At 36.5% G+C, this 479-nt stretch overlaps 1 protein-coding gene across 1 annotated transcript in view; it reads left to right on the top strand.

Annotated features, from left to right (window-relative positions):
* The window catches only part of loxl2b (lysyl oxidase-like 2b), a 44,966-nt gene that overhangs the window by 29,201 nt on the left and 15,286 nt on the right, over positions 1-479 (top strand). Inside the window, 1 exon segment of the mRNA XM_035658364.1 lies at positions 1-33. This exon segment is cut by the window's left edge and continues 145 nt beyond it. Coding sequence (XP_035514257.1) covers positions 1-33 — 33 coding nt within the window.

The following is a 479-nucleotide window of genomic DNA, read 5'->3' as shown; positions in this document are numbered from 1 at the left end:
GAGATGTAACGTTCCCGCTATGGGCTTCCAGGAGTCGGTGAGCCACTGCAGCAACATACTCACTAGGAAACAAGATATAAATATCTATATTTTTATTGTGTATTTACAACACTTAAAAAAATGTCTTGCACAATAAGGATCATTTTCCATGAGTTTTTCTCAGCATTCTTCACTGCATTTATTTTGCACTTCCTCGTAGTGCTCTATGTAATAATTTTGCGTTTTCTATCCCTATCATGCGTCTATTAAAGCTTTTCCTACAGTTTAGAATCATTGGTTGCATTCAGTTTGAAAGCCCTCTTAGATATCTTGTCTTGTATGCTGTATTTTTGTCTCTGTAGTGACGTCTTACTATTATCTGCTACCAAATTTTTACTTAGGTTAAAAGAAAATCAATTTAAATATCTCATGTAAAAGCAACTTGTGGATTCAGCCTTAAGTCGGCGCCTCTGTTTTTCATGCCCGTAGCTGCGTCTGAG

The sequence above is a fragment of the Morone saxatilis genome, unplaced genomic scaffold, assembly GCF_004916995.1.
Source record: "Morone saxatilis isolate NCDOM2014 unplaced genomic scaffold, NCSU_SB_2.0 Contig16, whole genome shotgun sequence".
Taxonomy (NCBI): domain Eukaryota; kingdom Metazoa; phylum Chordata; class Actinopteri; family Moronidae; genus Morone; species Morone saxatilis.
Note: the sequence above shows the minus strand (reverse complement) of the source record. Positions and strands in the feature narration are given on the sequence as shown.